The sequence below is a fragment of the Amia ocellicauda genome, chromosome 17 (genome assembly GCF_036373705.1).
Source record: "Amia ocellicauda isolate fAmiCal2 chromosome 17, fAmiCal2.hap1, whole genome shotgun sequence".
Taxonomy (NCBI): domain Eukaryota; kingdom Metazoa; phylum Chordata; class Actinopteri; order Amiiformes; family Amiidae; genus Amia; species Amia ocellicauda.
The window spans coordinates 841,330-866,799 of NC_089866.1; the positions used below are offsets into that span (position 1 = coordinate 841,330).

The 25,470-nt window shown below is 44.4% G+C and overlaps 1 protein-coding gene across 1 annotated transcript in view; it reads right to left on the reverse strand.

Moving 5' to 3' along the window:
- Window positions 1-25,210, reverse strand: part of LOC136712834 (syntaxin-binding protein 4) — a 39,226-nt gene extending 14,016 nt beyond the window's left edge. The window contains exons 1-11 of the mRNA XM_066689628.1: window positions 25,104-25,210; window positions 21,506-21,579; window positions 19,602-19,697; window positions 16,757-16,826; window positions 16,025-16,099; window positions 9,540-9,619; window positions 5,651-5,774; window positions 4,164-4,305; window positions 3,367-3,473; window positions 2,042-2,183; window positions 1,474-1,546 (exon numbers count right to left, since the gene is read on the reverse strand). Of these exons, the coding sequence (XP_066545725.1) occupies window positions 1,474-1,546; window positions 2,042-2,183; window positions 3,367-3,473; window positions 4,164-4,305; window positions 5,651-5,774; window positions 9,540-9,619; window positions 16,025-16,099; window positions 16,757-16,826; window positions 19,602-19,697; window positions 21,506-21,579; window positions 25,104-25,171 (1,051 nt within the window). The 5' untranslated portion in view covers window positions 25,172-25,210. The remainder of the gene's footprint in view (window positions 1-1,473; window positions 1,547-2,041; window positions 2,184-3,366; window positions 3,474-4,163; window positions 4,306-5,650; window positions 5,775-9,539; window positions 9,620-16,024; window positions 16,100-16,756; window positions 16,827-19,601; window positions 19,698-21,505; window positions 21,580-25,103) is intronic.
- Window positions 25,211-25,470: the final 260 nt, after the last annotated feature.

Here is a 25,470-nt window from a genome sequence, read left to right on the forward strand (position 1 = left end):
ATACCCTGTAGTTGTAAGTATGAATCAATCCCAATTATAAAGTCCCCCCGTAACGAGCAGGTATGGCCTTTTGGTCAAGGACAACTCAAATTCAATTAGGCTTAGCTGGTGACGCCAACCTAAGCGCTGCCTCCAGGCTATCACCCGCTCCCTCGCTGCCCGTCTGCTGCACTCCCTTGACCTGTCTTGCCCCTTTTCTTAGGTATTAATCTTCCAAGTTTCTGGAGTTCAAAGTGCAGTCACAGACGGTGAACTTGTGACCTCGCCTCTCGACCCAGCTCTCACCCCCGCAGCTGCCTGCAGCCGGTGCTGTTGCCCCCCCGCTACCTGTCCCATCAACGCCCCCTCGCTCCTCTTATCATATTTCTCACATTGAAATCACAGCGCTGTGTTGCTTTCCGTGCGGGGTTTGATGTCGCGCTTCTGAATTTAAAACAACGTGCATGTTCTGGTGCAAGCTGGTAACTATAGCAACACGCCATCCCCCGGCAGAGGCCGATATCCCGCCAGGCGAGAAGGAGCCAGAGCCTGACCAGCCGCTGACCAGCCATAATATCGCTGTCAGAGTCTCACAATAGTGGATTTATTGTTACGTCCTTGGGAATTTGATTTAAAACATAAACACTTTCTCTGGGTGATTGCCCTTCAGCCCAAATATGAGATTAGTTTCCGTTGCAGGTATGATTAAATCTGAACCAGAGATCCTGTCTAATCCGGGATCTTTTCTTTTTTTAAGTTTTTTTTTTCAGAATTAGTCGTTCCAATGAACCCAGATTTTTTTTGTACGTGTAAGTAAATTTTGTGTCGTGTCTTGTGGAAGGACTGTTGAGGCAACTTTGCTGAGAGTGACATTTCCTTAATAGGCTTAAAGAAGACCTCTACAGTACACGATTCACATTTAATTTCTTTTCAGCTTTGATCATTACTTCCTCAGCTAACTGCCCTCACTGGCAACAATGTGTCTTTTTAACCAAAGCTTTCGAAGGCCTCTGAGTCAGGCTGCGCTAATCCAGACTGTGGCACTGCAGTGGGGGGCATTAAAGTCAAGACGCTGGGGATAAAACTGGTTTCAAACTGCTTGGCAGAAAAAAGACTTAAGACTGAGCACCCTTGACATATTAAAGGTGAGGCACGGACGTGTCACAGCGCACAATACAGGCTGGCACTGAACACCTGAACAGTGTTTTAGCATAGACCGGTCAGAACCCATGCCCTCCCACCACAGAAACCCACCCTGCGTCCGTAGCCAGAGTTACAGTAAAAGAGCTTTGGAGTTTGTTAGGAAAGAATCGGGTTCATCCCATACAAATAATCTGCAACAGTCAAAATAAAGACACTAGTTTATAAATCACCTTCCTGGTGATGAAGAGAGAGAGGGAGGAGAGCGACCCTTCCAAAGGATGAGAATAATGAAAACCACAGGAGGCTGCTCAATGTGAAGACTGAGGGACGGGGCATCGCTGAGAGACCTACCTGAAACATGGATGTCTGGAGGACAGATGTCAGGGGAGGATGAAGGCACGGAGGCGGTGTCATCTAGTCGAGTCTGCAGAGGAGAGGAGAGGAGAGGAGAGGAGATAAGAAGAAGAGAGGAGCAGGCAGAAGAGGAGCGGGAGAAGAGGAGAGGAGCAGTCAGAAGAAGAGAGGTAAAAGAGAGGTTAACAGTGGTGCACAGACTGTCACACACTGCCCTCCGTTCCCCTGACTGCTTCCTTTCCGAAGTATCTTTCCACAGATGGCTAATAAGTGATCTCTCTGAGGAGCGTCTCTCTGTAAATTAACCATCTCTTTCTATGGTTGAACTCAACAATAGCTGCGCTGTTACAAACACCTTCATACAAACACCTGTCAGTCCTGTTCAGAGGGAATAAACACTTCCTTTATGACTCTTTAAAACAATTATATATATTGAATTCATGAAGTACTTATTGAAATATTGTCTCAATTAGTTAATTAAATAATGAGACTTGATCTGACTGGAGAGTTGGATGGCAGACTGGTGGCTCTGTGGGCGAGAGAGTTCAGTTCATCTCCTGCTCACCTCGGGGGACCTGACGTGGACTTTCAACCTGGTGGAGCTGTAGCCATTCCCCACGTTCCTCTGGACGCCGTTGAGCAGAGGATTGCTGCTGGACAAGGGCCCCTTCCCCTGGATGAAGGCGATCTCCACAGTTCCCTCTTGCCTGGGAAAGCAACAGGAAAAACAATAATTTAAACTGCGCTTTCGATATTACATACCATGCCTGTCAGACCCTCTTTTCTCTGGCAGCTTTTCTCTGTTTCTGCCTGGTGTGTGTTTCACACTGTTTTCCGTTTGTGACGCTCGAATACTGAACTGCAAACTCGGCTGGTAGAAACCTTTCTCCCAGTGGGCAAGACGTCAGGCCTCCACAATGACACAGGGGGCCTTTAAGAGATGCTGGCTGGCAGCTCCTCTGGTTTGTAACCTTTCCAGCGTATCTGGAACGGGAACAGGAGGGGAGTTCCTCATGGGCTCTGTGCCGGGGGAAGCCCCTCTGAGTCACGAGCCAGACAGCGCTATCAAACACACGCCAAGGTGAGTCCCTGTCGCACTCAACAGCAGGCCTGGCACAGACTCTATGATCATCAGTCCTCCTGTCTGAGCCGGGGGACACGGGCAGCAATATGACCCGGAGAGATGACGTTCCAGTCGGTAAAAACTAAATGTTAAACCCATCATGAGCCTATATAGATATTGCCATCTCTCAGAGTCTGTGTGTGTGCTCTGTGTGTGTGTGTGCAAGTGTGTGCGTGTGTCTGTGCGTGTGTGTGTTTGTGTGTGCAAGTGTGTGTGTGTCTGTGCGTGTGTGTGTGTGTGTCTGTGTGTGTGTGTGTCTGTGTGTGTGTGTCTGTGTGTGTGTGTGTCTGTGTGTGTCTGTGCGTGTGTGTGTGTCTGTGCGTGTGTGTCTGTGTGTGTGTGTGCAAGTGTGTGTGTGTCTGTGCGTGTGTGTGTGTGTGTCTGTGTGTGTGTGTGTCTGTGTGTGTGTGCGTGTGTGCTCTGTGTGTGTGTGTGCAAGTGTGTGTGTGTCTGTGCGTGTGTGTGTGTGTGTCTGTGTGTGTGTGTGTCTGTGTGTGTGTGTCTGTGTGTGTGTGTGTCTGTGTGTGTCTGTGCGTGTGTGTGTGTCTGTGCGTGTGTGTCTGTGTGTGTGTGTGTGTGTGTGTGTGTCTGTGTGTGTGTGCGTGTGTGTCTGTGTATGTGTGCGTGTGTGTGTGTCTGTGCGTGTGTGTGTGTGTCTGTGCGTGTGTCTGTGCATGTGTGTGTGTGTGTGTGTGTGCGAGTGTGCGTGTGTGTCTGTGCGTGTGTGTGCTGTGCGGAGTCCAGTGTTGTGCTGTGCAGAGGGATACCTGAACTTGACTTTGTTGAGTGTGCTCTTGGCCTCCTCGTGTGTCAACCCAATTAACGACTCCTTGTTCAGGGCAATCAGCTGATCTCCAGGTCTGAGACGGCCGTCCTGCGAGACACAGGACAGAAGGCCGAAGACAGCGTGAGAACTGGAGTCCTCGAGGTGCGGGAGTGTCCAAAATCCCCCCGTAAGCCCCGTCCACATGACGTGAGCAACAATCAAACACAGCCTCCGAACACCGGGGTTATCGGTCACCTGCAAGTGCCGATCCAATCCGATCTGGTGTTTTAGAAACCGACAGAACTTCATTTGACACATCCTGCCCTGGCTTCGGAGCCATGTGCCATCTTCATGAATGGACACGAATCTCCCCACATCAGCACCAGCCGGCACTTGAACGTTTTTATAGCGCCCAGTTAAATGCAATAGCAAATCTGACTCAACCAAGTTAAAGAAATATGATTTCCACAGAACTTGTATGAGACTAATTAAAGATGTATGTGATCTGAAATAAATTGAAGGAGAAGCTTAAAAAAACAAAACTGAAGTGAGATATTTCACATCTGATTTGTCATGCATCTAATAACATGTAACAGGCATCTTTACAAAATTAAATCTTTAAATTAAATATTCATCGCATAATTTTAAGTGCCATTTTAGAAATATTAAGATGATTCCTGGAGAATACAGCCCTGTAAGTGTTTGTAGTTTCCGCAGGGTGCAGCTCTCACCAAACTAATCTGCAGGAAACCAGATATCACATCACAATATATCACATTATTTTTGTCCCACTCTTACCCGGTGGCAATCTCCCCCGGACAGGACCTCCTGGATGAACACGGCCGGTCCATCGGGCCTGTTGGATCCGCCCCCGATGGATATGCCCAGACCCGTGGACCTGGTCACTGAGATCAGCTGGATCACGCCCTCACCTGGGTGACTGACAGGGCAGCACGGCAGACAGAGGGTTAGAGACCAGAGCGCCTTTACAGATGTATCGACGGGCAAGCTACTGCATCCTGACACTGAACTGAGTGTGTGATACAGAGTGTGTGTGCGTCTGTGTGTGTGTGTGCGTGTGTGTGATACAGGGTGTGTGTGTGTGTGTGTGTGATACAGAGCGTGTGTAACGACCTGTGTTACTGTCATTGCTGTTGCTGTCGATAAAGTGTAATTTATCATTACGACAGGTCGGTCAATGAGAGGCTGTTACTATAGTATCCTTGGATCACTTAGTTATTAATGGTCACCAAACGAGCACGATGGGTCGAATGGCCTCCTCTCGTTTGTAAACTTTCTTATGTTCTTCTTATGTTCTTATACTGTGTTGTGCAAAGTTTGTGTTACTCAAAAAACACTCTTAATTGAAATTGTCTACCCATCTACCAAAGACAGAAGATGAGAATGCTACAATCATAGTGTATAATTATATTAAAAATACAGCAACTATATAAATAACAATTACAAACAACGTATAGAAAAAAAATGAAAAGCTATTGGGAGTCTAGCCTAACAAAAAGAAAATGAGTGAATGATGAGAGTGAGTGATTGATGAATGAATGATGAAAAGGTGAGTGATCGTCATATTTGCTGTTCCTCCAGTTTGCAGCTCGCAGTGTTGAGGTGGCTGGGGAGGGGTCTTTCCTGTATTGTATTGGGGGGCTGTGTTTTATTGTATGGGGGGTGCTGTGCTGTGTTGGAGTCGTCAGCCTGTGACATTTTCTCTCTTTAATGATCTGCTGCTTCAGCTCTGCTCCGCTGCTTTGCTCGAAGGCAGTTAATTCTCCGTGAAGCTAATTAATCGCACATTAATAGTGTATCGCAAGGCTCTGTGACTTCGCCCGACGCACACATCCCAAACACACACGCTTCTCCAGCCCCCGAGCCCAGGATTACAAGACACTGTTGTGCGCTGGCACTGCAGGCCCAAACTTTCACTTGTCAAATTTTACGTTTATTAGTCGTCAATGGTGCATCACTTTTCTTTATTTTAGCACAACGGCTTCCTTGTCTGCCTCTACTGAGCCGCAGGGTCCAGTGCGTTCTGCCCCCGCAATCCCATTGGAGGTCCAATTATTCTCCAGTGTGAGAGTCGGTCACACTCACAAAATCCACATTCAAGAATCAGGCAGCGATCAGTTACACTCTTTCATGGGTGTGGTTTATAGTCCCCCTGACAGACAGGAAGAAGAAAGTGTCCTCAGAGGAAACAGGGGTCTGGGGGAGTGTGCGGCCGGGCTCGGATTCGGGCTGGTGCAGGAGGGGGCAGATTGCCAGGGCTGTACCTGATGGAGCGCAGCAGGGGCCCCGCGCTGCCATTGTAGGTGCTCTGGGAACCAGCAGGGCTCAGGAGGAGAGGACTCTGCGACCGCGAGGAGGACCCCGAGGACGTGCTGTCGATGTATTTGCCTGAGAAAGAAAAACAACAAGACAGGACTGGACGTCAGCAAAGAGGAGCAAAGCACACACACACACAAACGCAGACGCTTCGGTGGCCAAGGAGTGTCCATGCCATTGGAAATCTGTCCTCTGTGAGGGCTGTCTCACAATCAAAGAGCTGCTCGATAGGGAGGCAGGATGCTGGGCTCTTATACTGGGAGGGATGTGGAAGAGCTCCTGTTTTTGTTTATCCTGGACTTTTATATTAAATATAATAATAACAGAAAGTATAAAAATAATCTATAGGGTGGCACGGTGGTTAGCGCTGCTGCCTCACAGCTCCAGGGGTCCTGGGTTTAAGTCTTGGCTCAGGGTGTCTGTCTGTGTGGAGTTTGCATGTTCTCCCTGTGTCTGTGTGGGTTTCCTCCGGGTACTCTGGTTTCCTCCCACCATCCAAAGACATGCTGGTTAGGTTAATTGGCCACACTAAATTGTCCTGTGTGTGTGTATGCCCAGCGATGGACTGGCGTCCCATCCTGGGTGTATTCCTGTCTTGCGCTCTATGCTTGCCGGGATCAACTGATCCACATGGATAAGCAGTTACGAAAATGGATGGATAAAAAGAATCTCTGTAAATACTGATGAAACAGCCAGGCGAAGCAGGCCTGTGCTGTGAGGATGTGTGATTGCAGTCAGGGAGTCCCTGATGCGCACCAGAGGGCACTGTGAGCGGAGGAATCAGACCCATAAAGCCAGGTTTCACTTCCCTTTGCAAACTACCAATCTCACATTATTCCCTCCACAGCTCAATACTTTGAAGAGTGAAGCATTTGCAGACAATTGCAAAATAAGATGAAATGATTTAAACTGTAAACTGTATATCTAATACCAGTGGTGAGCGATAATAGTAGACAAGCAATTAAAATGATGAGAGAATGTAACCTACATAATATCAGTTTAATTTAATGCTTCCGTAGGGAAAACGAAGTATGGGAGCACAGGCCACTTTTCAATCCCATAAGGCCACTGGGGGAAAGGGGCGTGTCTGATGATGTCATTTCATGTTTTGGAAAACGACGGACAACTCCGTTTACAAGTGTAAGTAGCAAAAACTGTATTAGTTATGATAGGAATGATTTATATGTTTGTAAATAGTCGTCAGAAAATGTAAATGTACCGCGGTGTCTTTTGTTTACAGGACGTCGTTATTGTGACATTTCAACCCGGCGCAATTTTATTACATAATTAGTGCCTCCAAATTCGTGCCTTCTGTTAATCTGCAATCTTACTGTACATACTTCCGCAGCGCGTACTTCAGAGTAACCAGTGTGTGGTGTGTAATGTGTGGTGTGTAATGTGTAGTGTGTGGTGTGTAATGTGTGGTGTGTAATGTGTAGTGTGTGGTGTGTGGTGTGTGGTGTGTGTAGTGTGTGGTGTGTGGTGTGTGGTGTGTGGTGTGTGTAGTGTGTGGTGTGTGGTGTGTGGTGTGTAATGTGTGGTGTGTAGTGTGTGGTGTGTAATGTGTAATGTGTGGTGTGCAGTGTGTAATGTGTGGTGTGTAGTGTGTGTAGTGTGTGGTGTGTGTAGTGTGTGGTGTGTAGTGTGTGGTGTGTGGTGTGTGGTGTGTAATGTGTGGTGTGTAGTGTGTGGTGTGTAATGTGTAATGTGTGGTGTGCAGTGTGTAATGTGTGGTGTGTAGTGTGTGTAGTGTGTGGTGTGTGTAGTGTGTGGTGTGTGGTGTGTAATGTGTGGTGTGTAGTGTGTAATGTGTAATGTGTGGTGTGCGGTGTGTGGTGTGTAATGTGTAATGTGTAATGTGTAATGTGTAATGTGTGGTGTGCAGTGTGTAATGTGTGGTGTGTAATGTGTAATGTGTAATGTGTGGTGTGCAGTGTGTAATGTGCAGTTTGGGACGCAGCCACTGTTTTATAAGTTGGCTGGAGAGCTGCGTGTGGAAACGCTTGTTTAGGCACAACGCATGCGCACTGTCAACTAGCTAGTCAGTCACACGGTCAGGCAGTAACGTCGGCCCGCTGGACGGCCGGGAGACCTCCGTGCGTCACGACTGCAAATCGCCCGGCCGCTTTACTGCACTTTACTGCACTTTACTGCACTTCACTGCACTTCTGCAAAACGCACCAAGGCTTTGGATGAGGTAAGAGACGTTTCCCCAGAGCGGCAGGAATTGCATGTCCTGTTTGCTAAACACGACTAAAGTAAAGTGAGTCTAATCAAACTGCAATGGGGTGAAAAATCCCTCGGCTGTGTCTTTTTGCATAATGTTGAATAAGATTCCCAATTCCACTTTCTCTTGGAGCAGCTTATATGACAGTCATTGGAGGATTTACTAAAAAAGCATCGCAGGATGGACTTAATTTACAAATAAGGTATATATTATTATGATGATGATATTATGCTTGGGTTTCTGCTCTGGCCCGCCGAGGCCTCCTGTGTTGGGGGGGAGCTTTGGACCGTAGCTTGTCCAGTTGCAAATGTTACCGCTTGCCACTGTCTAATAGCATTTCACAATTTTTGTATAGATTTATAAATGTGTGTGTGAGTCTGAGCATGTATGTATGTATGTGTGTGCGTGTGTTAGTGCTGACTAGATGCATGTAAGAATCAGTGAAGTGGAATATGAAGCTGCCTGGATTACAGACCAGCACGTTCTGCCTGTCAGAAAAATATTAATCATCACAGGAGCTCAGATTTATTAAGAACATCATCCTGTGTAGTGCCTTGCATGGGCATCTGTACACCAGGACATAAAACACTGCAGAAGCATCTCACTGAGGTCTGACATGCGTATAGTCAATGGATTTGTTTGAAAAGAATTCAAAACTTGTGCAGCTTAAGCTGGTTCATATAATTATTCTTGTTATTTTTAATTTTAATTTAAATTTAATAATTAAAATGGAAATATCTTATGAATATAAAACAATACAGAACACATACAGGACAGATTTAATACGTTGTCTGTAAACAGCAATATCCTTTACATAGCTGGCATTTAATCCTGCAATGTAATTGTCAGTGTAAAACACCGAGGCATAAAGACATACTCAAACACGACTCATTATCATTTAAATCCTCGCTGCCACGATTACAGTTTTCCTTCTACAGAAAATGATGATACTTTGCTCTGTAAACAAAACAAAACAAAAAATACCCAGAGATGAAAACAACAGAGTCTGCAGTAGATTACACATGAGCTACTTCCAATTATGAAAATCTTAAATTACTTTCAAAGGATGTGTGTATATCCGCCAAAAAGCTCCATGGCAAGAGGATGACTTTCCCTCCACAGAAACAGATGTTTGCTGTTGCGTAAGAGCCCAGACCTGTCATAAGCCATTTTCAAAGGCTCATTTATTTGGCTTTCCAACTTTAAACACTAAAAAGAGATGACAGATTTTGGTCAAAAAGAAAGGTTTTCTTCTACATCTTTTTTTTTTTTGAGTCTTTAAATAATACCCTTCTCTCACGCAGACAAGGGGGGGCCAGATTAAAAAAACACTCTCTAAATCTAGAGCCTAAATCCCTGTGAAAGAAAATTCAAGTGTTTAAATCTCTCATGAAGGAACCCGACTGACTTTTTAAAGTTTGCTCCGGGTATGGCCGGTGTGAGGCTACATGCTTCACCGGTCAACAGCACATTCCCTGAAAAAGTGGCCCTTTAACTCTGTTTGGCTGGACATCAATAAATTAACACATCGCTGCCCTACAGAAATGGCCATCAGGGAAAAGTGTGAACTGAAATGAAACCGATGCAGACAGCTGTGAAAGGAGGCATACCGTGCTGAACCGGAGAGCTTCTGGCCGAGCCGGTGTTGCTATTGGATCCGTACTTCTCCAACAGTTCGGCGAATTCTCTCCTGTGACAAGAAGCACAAAGCGCAGGGTTACTGATGCTGCACGGTGATTGTAGCTGTAACAGGAGAGGCCTCACCTTGACCATTGATATTCTCCTAAAATATCTCAATCTTAATGTCAGACAGATATGGTAATTATTAGCTCCACAGCAGAATAATAGCCAGAATATATCTGAACTGAAAGAAGAAGATTTACACCATTGCATACTTCAGTCAGTTTCCTGCCCCGTTTTAAGCCCTACCAACTGCCTGAACCCCAACACTAGCAAACAACAACATCTCAAGCTCCGCTCACACCCACACCTCAGGATAGAGCAACCCCAACCTTAACGAAAGCCTAAATGTACTGGGGATTGTAAACCAAACCCTGTCCGAAATATAACCAAACTTAACCCATTTAAAAACACATTTTACATTCATTTTTTAAAAATGTCTTATAATTGCATTTTGTTTATGCAAACCGTGGTGTTTTGTTTTGGGGCTTCTTTTCAGGCCTTTCATTTTCATCTCATTCAATTACAGTTTTTCTCAATTGCTTGAGCACATTTCTCCAAACAGAATACACTTTTTCAAAATAATTAACACACAGCCCCAAACTGAAACACACTGGCCAAAATGACACAAACCCTCTGCAAAATGCACTAAGAGTCTCAAAACATTAAATACATGACACAAAATCAACTACCTCCATCAAAACATACAACTTGTGATCAAATTAAATTATATTGCAATCACTCATTACATAATAGCCCAATAAATACTAACTACAACTTTAAATATCCCCTAACATGGTTAACCCACTTTGACATGTTTGTGCCATTAATACTATAATTATAGAATGTACCATAAAAGTAGACATGTTATCACAACATGGGGGTGTATTCTTTTTTTCCTAAAATTATTTTACCAAAGATGATTGATGCAGAAAGAATGTCACTCAAGAGCAGGAATATCCAGAACCAACAGGCTATATTTGACTTTATTATTTTGTCCTTTACAAATTCAAAATGATGCTGTAGATACAGAGAATACAAATAAAATACTCCAAGCTGACAAATCAATCAAAACAAAGCAATGTCAAAACAGGCAACACAAATTCAGTATACACCACAGTCAGTCCATTTGTTGTCGATCAAGCCACATGTTTTCATCAAATTCATACTGGAATACTGCAATGCAACAAGGAACAAATCTCCTTGCATGGCACATCCATGGTTGGCCATCATCTGCAGTAATTGCCAGATAACCGGCATTCATTGCATCTAGGAGAGACATCTAGTCATGAACTTTCCACCTCCAAGCAGAGAAGAATTCCTCGACTGGATTGAGAAAAGGCGAGTATGGTGGGTGACGTTGCGTCACCATTCCTGGGTGGGCTGCAAACCATTCAGTACCTAGCTGGGAGTGGTGGAAAGCAACATTGTCCTATATGATGAAGAAGCAGGACATGTCAGGTCTCACCAGCCCTCTCTTGTCTTGTGAAACCACTCTCTGGTGCACCAAGAATTGTGAGGAGACGTTCTGTATTGTATGGGCCAGTTGTAGGGATGTGGTAGAGAACCCTACTGCTTTGCACATTCACAGTGGCCCTCTTACCAGTGGGGTTCCTCCCTCGACTCCTTACATTTGAAAGGTTGAAGGCGGCTTCACTCACATAAATTGCAGTAATGTATGTGGAGTTGCGTTGCCCAGCCTCTCTCATGGAAAGGCCATGATTGACAAAATGGTCAATAGTGTAATCTGAAACATTAGCTCTTTGTATTCCTCTTTGAGCTACTCCACCACCACACATCTGATCCCCTCTTCCTTTATGGGCAGCTCTACCTCTCCTTTGCCCTTGCCCTTGTCCATGTATGTGTCCTTGCCTTCTTACTTGGTCCATCCTTGCAAACAGCTCAAATGTGAGCTCTTTTATGGATGAATAAGGACTGCTTGCTGAATGAACAATTGTGCAAAGAAGTTTTGCACACGTGCAGAAGAGGTTCACATTCATGGGAATGATTTATAGTAGATGTGACCAAATGTTTTAATTTTGTTTGACATAATTTACTCAACTGAGTTTTGTGTCTTTTGTAGAGAGTTTACAGTGTTTACTGTTTTGCAAAACTGTGCTTAACATTTGCATTATGTGTGAAAGCAATGAGAAATGACTCATTAGGTTATGATGGAGATCAAGCTGACCCCAGTTTCATTAAAAGTGTAAGGTGAACAATTTCAGTTCCAGGAGCATCTAGTGCTTCTAGGGCTGTGCGATATGATGATATATATCATGTGACGATAGAAAAACGTCTGTTTTATGCTCTATCATTTATATCGTTGTGTCGCAAATCCCACTCTTTATGGCAGTATTTTTCGTCATTTGGACAACGCTTTGCGTTCTCCCCGGTTCTTCCACATGTGTTGGATGCAGGTAAGAAATGTGCATTCAGACACACAGACAGACATGGAGGAGAGTGAACTCGACACAGAATAACCACAATAACCAAGAGATACTTTATTGCGCAAGCGCACACATTGCACCCTGCTACAGCCCCGCCCCTCTCATTGCTGGGCTAAATGCGATCTGCAAGCACCCCCCACCCCCGCTAATTTAGATTGATATAATTTGTATAAAATTAAATAATAATAAAGCTGGTTTGCATTTTAATAAATTGGAACGCAATGCAAACACATGCAGAAAGTTTAATTTTTATTATGACGGTGAAGTGGTACAACAGTTTTTATTATTATTATTATTATAACTATTTTGTATTAACACATGCTGTACTGGTAAGCAGAATCGAAACGCGACAGTCAGAGAAGATGTCCCTGTCTAGCAGATGTTAAATGTGCCACTATAATCCCAGATGTGGTAAATCTACCTGAATCTATACCTTTTACAGCGCATGGGTTGCGTGATTACTATTACTTGTGTTATTGCTGTGATGTGACAGTAAATCATACTATGTATTTGTGTACATATATATCCCATAACATGTAATAGTAATCACACAACACTTGCGCTGTAATGTGCATTCTGCATATATTTACCATGACAGCCTGCATGTGGTATTTGTTAGTTTTGCATATTTAATGATTAAATAAAGACTTGTTGTTTAAATGTCTTTGGTCTTATTTTGTAGCTTGATTGGATAAAATTAAGAAATATCGAGATACATATCGTGTATCGCCCAAACTTCTAAAAATACCGAGATATTATTTTTAAGTCATATCGCCCAGCCCTAATTGCTTCTGTCGTGTGCCTGTTTTTTTGGAGAATGGAAACCTGCCTCAAAGTGATTTCTGTGTTCAGCTCGTGTTTTTCCCCTCTTTTTCAACTCAGGAAAAGTTTTCATTGCCGATTAGAAGGGTTTCTCAAGACGCCTGGATATTTTAGAAATTGTAACCATCCACATGTAAAAAGTTGGATATCAAAGGCTCCACAGATCCACAGAAATTCCCCAGAGTTTCATGCACCTCAGGCAGAATAAACTAATCCAAAAGTTTCCGTAAAATAATCTTCCCTGCCTACAATCGCAAATCATAACGCATTCATTTTCATGACGGCAACTATTGCCTGAGATGCTGTTTTTGACAGAAAGGGCCAATTACTGTGTCACAGTAACTGAACATCCAGCAGATTACCGTGCCTTTGTGTTCTTCTTTATTTCACTGCAATGCAATTTAAAAGAGCAAGAGTAAGACTGCCCGAATCTGTGTTTCGTTCCTCACAACCTGAGAAGAGCTTTGTCTTGTTTATCTGTGAGGCCGTGCAGCTCACAGAACTAGAGGTCAGGGGTCAGCAATCCTGTGCTCGGGGCAACTGTCTGTGTGACGTCACTCCCAGCTGGTGGGCCACGAGAGATTACAGGTGCCGCCATTACGTCACAGTCTGAGGGAGGAGATTCTCTGGTAGCTGGGGGTGATGTCAGACAGACAGCTGTAACAAGCTATCCCCCACCTCCCCACTTAGTGGTGAACTTGTAACTTCCAAAAGTAAAAAAAAATGATATATGTCGAGAGGATAAGTTGACGAAGCATGTAGCGACGCGTGAGACTATACACAACCTGCTATTGGCTCTTTAACATCTATACCCCGTTATGTAAGTCTCTCAGTGTCAGTACATCTAGATATTAATTTTATTTTAATTAAAAAAGTGCTGTTCAAATAACAGTTAATCTTTATAAAAATAAATAAATACCTAAAAGCAAATCTTCTTAAATGCCATACCTACTAGTTTAATAATAAAAAAGAAAATTTAATCACATTAACCTGAGCGTAGCCTTCAGTTTAGAGAGAATATGGATTAGGATATTTCTGGATGATTATCGGACCTGGTGGAGTTGTCGTAATTGCAGCACTAAAGCTGTCATTAATTACAGCTATGCCCTGATACTCGCTAAGACCTCAAGCTGCCCGGGCTGCAGTTTGGGGGGCAAAAGCATAACACAGCTGTAGTGCAACCAATATGCTTTCAGCACAACCAGCACATACATGCATTGGCCAGGGAGTGATAAAGATGTGCACTCCCTTAGATTAATTTGCGTGCACTACCTTAAATATCTTTGAGTGTGAGTGTGAGTGTGTGTGTCAACAAGGACAATTTCTGATCTGCAAGGTGAGCTGAGGAAGCCGACTCCAGCTCCGCAGCCCCTCTGTGCTGGGTCACTCTGGCAGTGCTCGGTCAAGTGTGGTTCCTGTGTGAAGGTGGACCATCCTTGTTTCTGATATGGATGAACTCCAGGCCTGTGTTGGAGACATCGGTCGGTTTTGGCATAAAGATTTTATACCAAGATTGAAGAGCCCATGGATGTATAAATATCAAACGCTTTTCCGGTTCTCTTCTGAATCCTGAGGCCCCCTCTGGTTTCATCCCCTTTGACTGTCAGATGTAGGTCAGCGATGCCTGCACTTCCCCACTCAAGACAGATGCTGCTACAAACTTTCTCTCCGCAGTCCTACTTAAACTCGGACAGGAATTCCCTAATGCCGCCCGCCGCCTCTCCGCGCCTCCACTCAACTTGAGCACTGCTAAAATATTCAGCTTCTAACCGATGGGCCTGTCAGAGGGATCTTCAGACTGAGTTCATTCCACAACTGCATTCAACTGAGGTTCAAGTTGAAGATTTTTTTGTTTGTTTTGTTGTGGTTGTCATTGCAGAGGGTTATCCCTGGGTTTAAATGTTTCCGATCATACCTGGTCAACTGGCAGAGGGAGTGCTGGCATGGTCCAAGGTAGTCAGGAGCCTTTCAGCCTATATTATGATTCTCTAATCAAGGCGATGGCAGGATCTCTGGGACTAAGGGCACCAGGCCAGGAGTGCCAGTTAGCTCACTTTACTCTACGGCCCAGAAGCTCAGGAAGGTCAAGTCGTAGAGAAACGGCATTGCTTCCCCCAAGACATCTCACAGAGGGGAAGACTCATCTAAAACGGCACAGATCCAGACAGCGTAATTGGAAAATCAGAACGTATCTCAAAAAGCAGGCATTTTTGAGCCATTTAGAAGCTAATCACTTCTAAACTGTGGCTTCTTTTTCTTGGCAACGACTAAAAACAACAACAAAAAAAACACCTTAGTCTGGCACCCGTTTCACTCCGGACTATAAAAAAAAGGAGAGTCTTTCTGCCAACAACACGGTGTCACGTGACATCTTCCTAGAGGTTAATGGGAGCAGGTCATCAACAGTACATTTGATTAGTGCTGTGTTGCCAGTTGCAGGGGCATCTGTTCTGGACAACTGACAGAATCAGCGACACCACAGATACGAGGAGGGACAGGTGGGAGCTGCCCTGGCAGATTCACACAGCGTGTCATTGCTGATTTCCTGTATTTTCCATAAAATATTGGATCTGAACGTCTGGCTCAGATATGGGAATCTAAGCAGCTGGCCTGGGCTGACTCTGATTATATGAAACCCCCAGAGGTTAGGATGGGATTGGTCCTTAATCTACTATCCTATCCATTGCACCTTGCCGTAGAGATAAAATTAGACCTTTCAGACAACTATAAATAAATTGAAAACACGCAAGAATTTCAGAAACAGCAGTGTATCAATAAACACCGTAAACAGGTAGTTGTATTTCAACGGATAAGTGATTGCACTGGATTACAGTCAATAACACCGGCAACCAAGACTGTTAAACTGTTTGTTTAGGAGGCAAAGGACGACCATCTGCCTGGTTGCACGGTGTGATGATGAGAGACCAGCTGACCCACACCCGATACCTCACATTGACCTCCAAGGTGTTTGTGATCTTGCTACCCTGGCTCATCGGGGATGCTGGCAAGGTCAACTCTTGTATCGCAGACCACACAGATAACCAGAACGCCTGCCTCACTGCTGTGGTCTCGGCCACCCGTGGGATTGCCTGTGTAAGCCCTTTTCACACTGAGCAGGGCCGCTCAGGAGCCCGGCAGTAGCTTACCTCGCCTCTTCATCCCGCGCTATAAGAAGCCGCATGTGATTGGAGGATGATGCAGTTCTGAGGATGTCGACCGCCCTATAAATAGAAACAGACAAGCTTTTATTTTCTGCCCACCAATATGAGTGCATTAAACCCTGACACAGACAGAGGGTAAGGACTCAGTCAAGTCACAGCAGGGTTATTTTAGCTACACAGATCTAGTCAAATGTATGAAGGTTAATAAGAAATATAATCTACTAATATAGAGCTTCTCTCACATTAACAGAAACCAGGGAACAAATAAAAACAATTCACATAAATAAATAAATGATTGATAATATATTTTCTTTATTCAATATTGACTTATTTTACTCCTTTTGCAGTAAACTTTATACTTTGTTCTGCTGTCCCTGTCTTTAGCAGTGAGTTCAGTAATAAAAAATGTTTTTAAAAACCTGTCCCTATGAAATCGGTATCCACAAGCACATTTTCCCAGTGTTTAACCGCACTAAGGACATCTGCAGAGGGCATTACCATCTGATACTTGGCCCTGGCTTTCAGATCAGTATCCCCACACTCAGCCATCAGCAGATAATACCCTGCGCATTGGACATTAATGCTTAATTAAAATTCTTCACTTGCTAGTGCGAGCAATTAAAATTCTAATTTACTGCCAGGCCGCTGTTTACTCTGGCCGTGTGCAGAACACTCCCTCTTCAGCACGAGACACAGACAACACTTCCCTCTCTTTACCTTTCACTGGTCACTCCAATTAAACTCTCCCCGTTCACTTCCAGGATCTGGTCCCCTGGCTGAAGGTGTCCTGCAACAGGAAGTGAGGAAAAGCTGTGAGTTCGTACTCTGAAATACACAACAGCCGTCAGCAGGGGGTCCGAAGCTACATGTTGAGGGAGTTTACTCTGGTGTGACAAGAACCTGAAGCACAGTTTAATCTAAACCAAACAAGAAAGCGGTTCGGATTCAATCCAGTGTGGATTTCCATATTGCAAACAGGCGAACTGACTCATGACTGACGATCTTAAACAGCAGCCCTTCATCGTGACTCCTGAGAAATTGCTTCCCAAGATTCACTCAACTCACAGATGAATGCCAATATGATCGCACAAGGATGGCATCGCTTGGCGATTCTCCTTGGCTGCTTCTGCTGGGCATGACTGAAGTGATGCTTTGTCTCTAAATTTCTTATCTGCTTGACAGCGATTTAATGTGCTTCTGTGCCCCTTGTAAACCCCTATTAACATTAGCTTTGCAATGCAGTGTAAAGTGTAATCCATTTTCCATGATGACACTCTAGGAAGCGGAGGTTTCCAGTTTGATTATATTCCAGTCTGATGAAAAATCAAGCGTTACAGAAAGCCACCGTTCCGAGAGAAATGCGATGCAATAATTCTGTCCAGAAAGCAGCCACACAAGTTATGCAGTAGATGAATAAACAGAGGGGCATGTCACTATATCAAATGGAAGGCCATACCTCACCCTGGCAAAATCTGAATTCAGGTTGAATCCAATAGGATATTTCTTTGCAGGAATTAGCTGCATGCATAATTACACGTCTACAATATACCTAATTAGCACTGCCTCAATCATTTTACTTTGCTGTAATGGATCATCATGGTTGGGCTTAGGAAAACCAGCTTAATTCTGTCCCACTTTAGAAAAGGCATTAGAATATCCATTTCAGCTCATTAAACTTTTATTATGTCACAGGACAGGGTAGATACAGTAAGTGGTTTCATTTGGAGAAGAGACATTAGAATGTGAGAATCCGGTCCTGTCTTTAGCGCTCATTTGCAGTGCGCTGTACCGAGCTGCGATGTTCGTGTGAGGGAGTCCGTTCCCCCGTGTCTCTCACCCCCGCATTGCAAGTCTGAAGAGCTGAAACTGGGTCACATGCAGCTTTTAACTTATTTATATAGCACTGCTGTGACATTGCTCTCTGTCACAGCGCTGTTCGCATCAAGCCAAAATAATTTCCCTTCAGTCTCATCTTTGAGGCCTGAAGATGTCACAAGGTCACTGTTGTACTGGACACAACGGGGACTCGGTTTCCCAGAACGATGAACACCCCATCAGGAATCCAGAACGGGCTGTTTTTGTTTCAAATTATATGGCAGCACATCAACTATGAACAGCCTGCCACGGACCGGCACACTTTACAATGGCTGTAAATCTACAAGCCTAGAGAGAGACCATGAAAGCCACACAATACTGATACAACGGTAGCGCCTGCAGATTTGTGAAGTTCGGTGTAGCGCCCTGTGTTATTAAACCCTGTACAATCACAGGGGTGTAAGAGACATTCCTATTACTGTGAGGAAATTCACAAGGCTAGATTTTTACTTTGCTTATCCTTTTGATGTTTGCATTGAAGATGTTATTGTAAGATTGCTCCCAGTTCTGTCTATATTTTCCCGGAGAAGCGACATCCTTGTTGGGGCTTACACTGTGAGATTGCACATGTCTCCTAACAATGCTGGCAGGAAATACTCTGAAGACCTCTAACCTAAATCCAAAATGGTGTGGCAAAACTATATGGAGGCTATATGTGGCTACAAGTAGAAATCACCTTTCTAACACAGAGCACCGTGATGATTCACACTTCACAAAATATGTAGCGGTATTTAAAGTAGGTATCTGATATTAGAAGAAAAGTTACCAGGTACTTTTCACAGAATTACTACAAACAATCTTCCCTTGAAGACTCATGTTCATGAAGTCCTGTTCTGTTGCTCTCAGTTTATCGTATGCACGGTAATTCATTTCCTAGTTTTCCTATTTCTCTCTGGGTCCCAAACATGAATTTGAGATAAAGCATATTTGACTTTCAGATGCCTTGATTTACAATAATGTGATTGCGCATCTTAGTTCATTAACTGAAGACCCAGTTGTCACCAGCAATTTAATTAAAAGGTCCCTTGTTGGATCAGATCATGTGGAAATGATCAGTTGATGCGTTTCATGCAGGCCTTGGAGAGGTCTGAAGGGCCACATCACAAACAACGTGAAAGTCATCGGTTGAGAAGAATTATTTTTGTCAGTGTTGCTCTATCTGTTGGGAAAGCTCTTTAAAAATCAATAGCTCAGTAATGCAATACTAATTAGCAGGGCAAAATATAAACAGAAAAGAAGAGCAAGGGGACCTCAACATTGTGCCCTTGAGAGGAAAACAATCTTTAAGATCGATTTAAAGTATAATGTTATTTCAACTTCAGCTAATGCAAAGAGAACAAGAAATGCAATATATAGAAGACACTGGTCCTGCAGATATGGTAACAAAAGTCACTTTGCTTTGAAAAGCTGGGGATGCTAAACATCTGCACAGTTGCAGTATGCCAGCGTCAAAGGGGCGTTGGATAGGCCCAGGCTGACATTCACCAGTCTTTCTTTGATGCATCTAAATAGTTTCAAATAGCAAAACCAAGGTGTTCATGGCAAACATTCAGCAAGCTCAGCATGGACCCTGTATTCAGTCTGCAGCACTGGTGCATCATGGGTAAACAACAGAATGTACAAGGAAAGCATGACAGACTCCTTTGCACTAAAATTACATCCTCTGGGCTTTTCACAGGCTCCTCACCATCATTTGAAGCAAGGCCACCTGGTAAGATCCTCTTCACATAGACTCCAAACTCCTCTCCCGTCAGCTCCTTGACGCCTCCGATAACTTTAATTCCTAAGTGGATAGAAAAGTACGCATGTTAGCAGGGCTTTGCCTTACTGTGAGTAATCCACCGTGTTCGAAAGCATTCCCTTTACACCCACAGCAAGACAAAAGCAGAAGCTTTGTTTAAGTCCCTGCTCTAAACTGAACAGAGGTTGCCCAAGCGCATGCACTGCCTGCTCTCACTCTCGAGAATCTGTTACTAAAGTCATCGTGAAAACAACATAAGCAATTAAGCCGGGGCTAAGTCTGCAGTGCAGTGATAAGACTTATCATTGTGGTTATCCAAGTAGTCCTCTGCTCTTGTGAGCGATTACCTGCTTAAAAGAAAACCATTAGTCTGATTGTGCTGATTAGCCCCACAGGTCAATGACCTACTGGTTGGTGAAGGTCTGTGGGTATCTGAACACAGCTGCACACCCAGGGGCACAGACTGACCCGAGCATCTCTACAGGGCGACCCAGCACAGTGGATAGAGCATCATTATATCGTGTGTGGTCAGCCAACTGGAGCCAGAGCATCTTCTGGTGAGAAGGTCAGAGATCTTGGATTACGGGCTACTTTCACTAAGACCATCGCGGAGCAACTTGATCCCTGGCTCCGTGGGCCCACACAGTGGTTCTTAACCTTTTTACAGACTTGCACCCTCCGTAGAGATTCCTGGTAATCCCCGACCTGGAGGGGAGGACTGGTGCTGCTGCCAAGATGTTGAACTGAGTGGGGGTAACAGTGCACCACCAGAAGGGGCATCTCACACCCCTGGTTGAGAACCTCTGGTCTAGCAGATACCGTATGTCTTTGATCCCTGCAAAGCCAACGGGGCAAAGGGCTGGGTGAAAAGCAAGTTTCAGAACAAAACCTGGCACAGGCTTTGGATCAGCTGGGTCTGAGACCAAGCTGAACAGGGGCAGCTTTGCGATTGTGACTCTGTCTGCATTATTTCAAAATACTGTAAAGTCTTTTTACGCTGTAGACTCTGGCAGCTCTTTAGCAGCATCTTCTCTACCTTTGTCACAACATGAGTAAGTCTTCCAGACTCTTAAGGGTGACCCAGTCTGGCCACCTCCTCGTGTAAAGCGGCCGCGTGCTGGAGACTTCTGGTTTAATATCAGATGACACCCATCTTTTCACATCGCCTCCCCTTCAGTCACTGCTGTCCTCCCCTCCTATGTCACATGGTCTACTCTCCGCCTCTCCCAGTCTGTGTCCCTCCAGCTGCCTTCAGTTGCCTGTGAGGAATTGTGCTGCCACTGTCACTGTCTGAATGATTAACTCTTTAAATTACAGTGTTCAAATGTTCAACCCCTCTCTGAAGATCACCTGTAAAGAGCCTCCCACAAGAGAGAGACTTTCCACACAAGAGAAGGAGCCCGTTTCTCCCTTTTCATAATCATAATCATCATCATCATAATTATCATAGTCATTTCAGAAGAAGGATAATTGGGAATGCCGTACGTGTACAAGACCTCCCGCTACGGTGATCTGATATTCATTCAACTACTTGCAGTTCTAAACACTACCTGCCGTCTCGATTGCAGGCTGTGTCTCGCAGTCGGAACACGGCGCTCCGATTCGTTTTACTTTTTATATGAATAAAGGCCCACGCAATAACGCAATTAATATTTCCGATACACAAAGGAACTCTGAATTGTAAGGAAGTCTCCTGACAATGCGCTGCTCCTCGATCTATGGTTTCAGAATCGAGGTGGATTTTGTAATTCGATTCATCAGAGCAGCAAGGTGGCCCACTTTTTGCAGGGATGTTTGTCTTTTAGTAATAATAATCATCATAATAAAGATAATAATCATAACAGACGTACCCAGTCCATTCTCACAGTCAGTGAATTCCATGGAGTGCACGGCTCGATCTACTCCGTAAGGACCCATCAGTGTCCTGCACAGAGAACAAGAGAGAAACAATCATAGTTACTTCTTTAATTAATCATTTAAATATTTATGATACCATTCACGATTTTCAACAGTGAATAAAAATACTTGGCCCAGTGTCTTTTGTTTTAATACCTTTTTCCTATCACTGACTTTGCAGTGGAAAGCCACCTCCAGATGTGCATCGATAGACGCACAGAACCGAGTTTGGATGTTATTATTTATCCCCTTTCAAACTAATGACTTTTTGCCCATGTAGTGAACAGATTTGATGGTATAAAAAAAGAAAACGCGGCCGCCACATTAAAGCCTCCTATATTTAAAAAATCTCCTCAGAGTTACTGAAATGTCAGAAGGATTTGGTCAGCGATGATAAATAGCTTTTCCCTGACGGACCGGAATCATGTTTGGCTCGAAACCGGAACCCACATAAGTTGAAGATTGGGATTGAGATTTCTCCACAGCCGAGAGAAAACATTCAGTTCAAAATAAGGAAGAGACATTTATTGGCTTCGCTCTAGACAATTCAGAGCAAATTCTCCTCAGCTTCTAGGGTTTTGTTATCCTCAGAAGTGTCAGTTGAATTCAGACCTGGAACACTATGTGCAGAGAAAAACAACAGACAACCTCGGTCGCATATCAGCTGAATGTCACGTTGTTTTCCAATGAACATCACATAGTTGGCACCTGTGATCAATGAGCCGGGCGAGGCTGACAAGAAGGCCCAAAGACAGGCACCTCAATCGAACGCTTACATTTCTGGTGTCATCTCAAACCCTGTGACGCACGCCATCCTCTCCAGTCACCCACCCAGGATAAAGTGCCCCAGTGGTCCGTCCCAAGGAAGCAACGGGCCCCACAGGAACATCCGAGCGTATTAAAATGATTTGACCTCGTTCTTAAAGATAAAATCAGCTTATCAGCCACATCAGGTAAGCCATTTTATCATCCTCACGGATGAAATTACACCTTGGTTGTTAATAAAACCTTTATTTTGTAAAATTGTTTTATTATCAAACTTTTTTTTTTCACTGGTCAAAAACGAAACGCAGAAGTATTTTTGAGGATGTTTTTGTGGAAACGTAGTTTGGATCAGCTTTAATCCAGATATACTGAATAAGAAATTATTCTGTGGGAGGAGCCAGACTACACAAAACACACACACAAACAAACAGAAATTATCAAAATGCTCCCTTACAGTTTTAACAACATAAACCATTGGTATTTGGAGAGAATTTGTCAATGTATCTATTACTGACAGTGACTGTCACCCCGAGGTGCTGCGTGGCAGTAACAGGGTGTAAACTGTTGTTAAATAGGTGATGTGTGCTTTATAAACTGGGTGGCAACAGCAGGAAGAGTAAGTGTTATATAAATAAATGAAAGACCACATGTGTAGAAAATACAAGTGCCTTTTTTGTTGGGATTAGGAGCCCCACTGAGACGCCCTGTGAAGCCTTGTGGGCAAAACAGAGAGGATGCAATCTTGGCTGTTTGCTTCCCCTCCCACGGCCATCATTAATATTTCATTACGAGCTTTTGACAAAGGCCCGACAGTGAACACTGGTACCGTTCCTCCTAATTAGCGTCTCATCCCTTTGCACACCGCAGGCCCCGAGTACACAACTCTCTTCATCAGCCGTTTCCTCTTTCTGTAATGTTACTACAACAACAACAACAACAGACAAAAACACGTCCAGGTAAACCGACGCTGGACATCTGTTCTCGGTCTAAAGCCCAGAGCTTTGGCAGTGGACATGCTGCTGGAGTGATGCTGTGATTCCCCGGTGGCCTGGCTGTGTTGTGTCCCATGTCACTGTGGCGTTGCTGGGTACGAATGGTCTATTCCTATCCCTATTCCTTGCCCCCAGGCGGCTGCACCGATAGCATAGCCTAGCATTACCCGAAGGACACCTCCAGGAGAGAAGCCAGAAGCTCTACAGAGATTGTTACTTACTGATATATAGAAGAACCCTCCTCTGAACTCCTACAATGCTCAGTCCTGAAGTAAGCCACTTACTCGAACCTCTGAGGCCATGCCCATGTTTAGAACGGCATCCCATCAAGATTTACAGGCAGGTTTTTTATAGTAGTAGTAGTAGTAGTAGTAGTAGTAGTAGTAGTAGTGGATAACAAATAAACAGCTCAGCAGTGTGTTTACACTGTGTGACCTATTGTTTCTCTGGCTGTGCATCTTGGAGGCTGCGTGCCGCTCCACAGGGACACCAGAGACGACTGAGTATTTAGGACACTCGAACAGAAGGGACCTTGGGAGGCTCGGGAACCCGACTGAATGCGCAGTGAAGTCTTTTCACTAACAAAATAAGTCCATGCGGGGAGGCTGAACCCCTCTGAGCATTCAGAGCGCTCTCTCTCGCTCCCCTCGAATACCCAGCCACCTGAGAAAGACTCCCACTAGCGCCGGGAACCTATCGGAGCACCTAACCAAGTCCCTTGGCCTGTGTGGTTCAGATAATGCCGTTTCTAATTAGCCTCCCCGCTAGTTAATTACACATTCCAAAGTTAATTAAAAACCCTTTTGTGTTATGTTGCCTGGAATAATGATTCGATAACTTCTACATCAGATTATCGAATTACGAATTAAAACATAAAATAAAACTATATACAAAATTCATACATAACATAATTAAAAACTACTGCTGCTGCTACTACTACCTCCACCACCAATGATAATAATAAGAATAATAAAATATCTTAATGTAAAAGGCTTATATGGAAAGTCATCCATTTAGAGAGAAAAAGCTGTTTTTGTCAGCACAGCCAGACACCCCACTGTGTTATTGTGCTGCCTCTGATTCCCAGTAATGTCACACAATACGCAGCGACAGACACGCTGCACGGCACACTGAGAGGCTTTAAGATCTTTCTGCAAATGTGTTTGTTTCACATTTATACAAGACAATGAATTTACTCTCCAAACTGCCTGTGAGCAAATCCAACCAGCATCACTCTTCTCTTAGTCTTCGGGACAGACAAACCCTCAGCTGGTCTCAGGAGAGGGTTCTCCCAGCTGTGGCTCTGTCCGGACATTCCCTGCTCCAGGTTTGGGGTTTTAATTAACATTCACAGCGACTGAACAAACACAAGAGCCGGCTGCCGGATAATATCACATGCGGCTGAGCGACCTAAAGATCACAAGGAAAGCTCTCAGCCGTCGGTGCAACAATGGGCACAGATTGCAGATCGCACGGGGACTCCCTTTTCCTTTCTCAAAGTTCATCTGGGAAGTACAGTCACACACACAACACATTCCGATCCCTTAAATTACAACCACCAAGACAACCCTGCACTATGAACACGGGGATGCAACATTGTCAATCCTCTTATAACACATGCAGCGCTGGCATGAAAACTGAACGGCTATTATCCCGTGTGCAGCAAAAGAGGCAAGCGAGAGACACATGGATACAGGCATTGTGTTTAAAAGGGTCTTGCATGCATTTAAGACAACACACTGCCCCAACCCCCACCCCGACACACACACTGCCTGTCTCTGTGTCCCAAACTTACCTGCTAATGATGACAGCTCCCTTATACATCACAGAGAAGGTTGGCATTATGGACACACTCCCTTGCATCAGCAGCGGCAACTATCCGCCTCAACCAGACTGCCTCAGCACCAGCCGAGCGCTCAGCCCCGTCGAGACACATGACCGTCTCTTGCTGTCGTTTAATTCCACTCGCTGTTAACAGATCATCCAAAACAATGCTAACTTTGCAAGCAGATTAACTCTTATGCAAGTATTGCTATAATTCAGGCAGAGACTTCCCCACGACCCTTTATTTCTGTTGCATCACATTTTTTATGTGATGTATTTTAAATAAATGTGTATTTTTTGCTTCTTTTTGTTTATTCAGTTCCTGTGACTGACTTTTA